The sequence below is a fragment of the Formica exsecta genome, unplaced genomic scaffold (genome assembly GCF_003651465.1).
Source record: "Formica exsecta isolate Colony F162 unplaced genomic scaffold, ASM365146v1 scaffold458, whole genome shotgun sequence".
Classification (NCBI taxonomy): Eukaryota; Metazoa; Arthropoda; class Insecta; order Hymenoptera; family Formicidae; genus Formica; species Formica exsecta.
This window is the reverse complement of record NW_021851814.1, coordinates 784,337-785,469: the sequence shown is the minus strand read 5'-3', so window position 1 is coordinate 785,469 and position 1,133 is coordinate 784,337. Positions and strand designations below refer to the sequence as shown.

The 1,133-nt window shown below is 25.9% G+C and overlaps 1 protein-coding gene across 1 annotated transcript in view; it reads left to right on the top strand.

Annotated features, from left to right (window-relative positions):
* The first annotated feature begins 384 nt into the window (after positions 1-384).
* LOC115240957 (mucin-5AC-like) overlaps positions 385-1,133 on the top strand; it is a 5,474-nt gene continuing 4,725 nt past the window's right edge. The window contains exon 1 of the mRNA XM_029816428.1: positions 385-451. Coding sequence (XP_029672288.1) covers positions 385-451 — 67 coding nt within the window. The remainder of the gene's footprint in view (positions 452-1,133) is intronic.

Sequence of the window (1,133 nt, the reverse complement as noted above, 5' to 3'; positions counted from 1 at the left end):
AATATCATATTAATATCAAATATATAAATCTATTCTAAATTATTTATATGTAAAGAATGTTGTTACACATGTTGTCGACTATATATATACAACTTTCAATAAGTAACAAAGATAGAACGACGCTGTTAGCGCTAATAGCGTCTCCCCGAACGCACCCATAGTGTATAATAAAATTTGTTAACTTTATTTTATTAACGTAATAAAACTCTATATTCTACGTCTTTTATTTTAATACAGTACCGAAAGTGTAATATTGAAAATAATTTCTATACACTGTTCAACAATTTACTCATTTCAGGAAATAATTATTAATCATGTTATTATCAGAATAGTGATCGTTATAATTATCATGTTTACATTTACAGATAAAATTGGAAGCGAAAGATGTGGAAAGCTTCAGTGATACTGAGCGTTTTAGCGACGCTGATCGTAACAAGACTGACAAAAGCTGGTGAGAACTACTTAATTCAGTATCGCAAATCAAGATTACTGTGTGTGTGTAAAAGAGAGATAAAAGTTTATATTCTATATACATATATATTGAGAAAAAAAGCAATGTATTTAGTCAAGTTAACAACTTTCTCTATCTCTCTCTCTCTCTCTCTCTCTATATATATATAATGTAATCTTAAGAAAATAAATGGAGAAAAAATACTCTTGCTTCGTTTTTCCGTAAAATTTAAACAGTTACAGTCCATAAAAAAACTGAAAATTGATTACGTCTGTCAAATCAACAATTTTATCTCTCTTTATGTTTTTTAATCTTTATATTTATCTAACTTGCTGGAATAATGCAGAGTAAATTTTAATTAGTTTTCGATGCAAATGATTAGAAGAATCTTATCGCAATCATTTAGCAGGAAAATAAATTATCTATTTTCACGTTTTAATATATGTATTACAGTTCTGCAGATTTATATTGTGTATGAAATGCATGTCTTACAATTAGACGAACATTCTTAAAATTTCTGCTCTATCTTGCTTTACTTTATTCTTATTGTTATCATTGTTATTGCTTATTGTCAAATTAATTTTACTTGAAATGTATAATGAGAATATAAAGAAAAATAATAAAAATATCATGCATTTCATGTTTACTTTAGGAACAATATTATTAAATCGATTATATATAT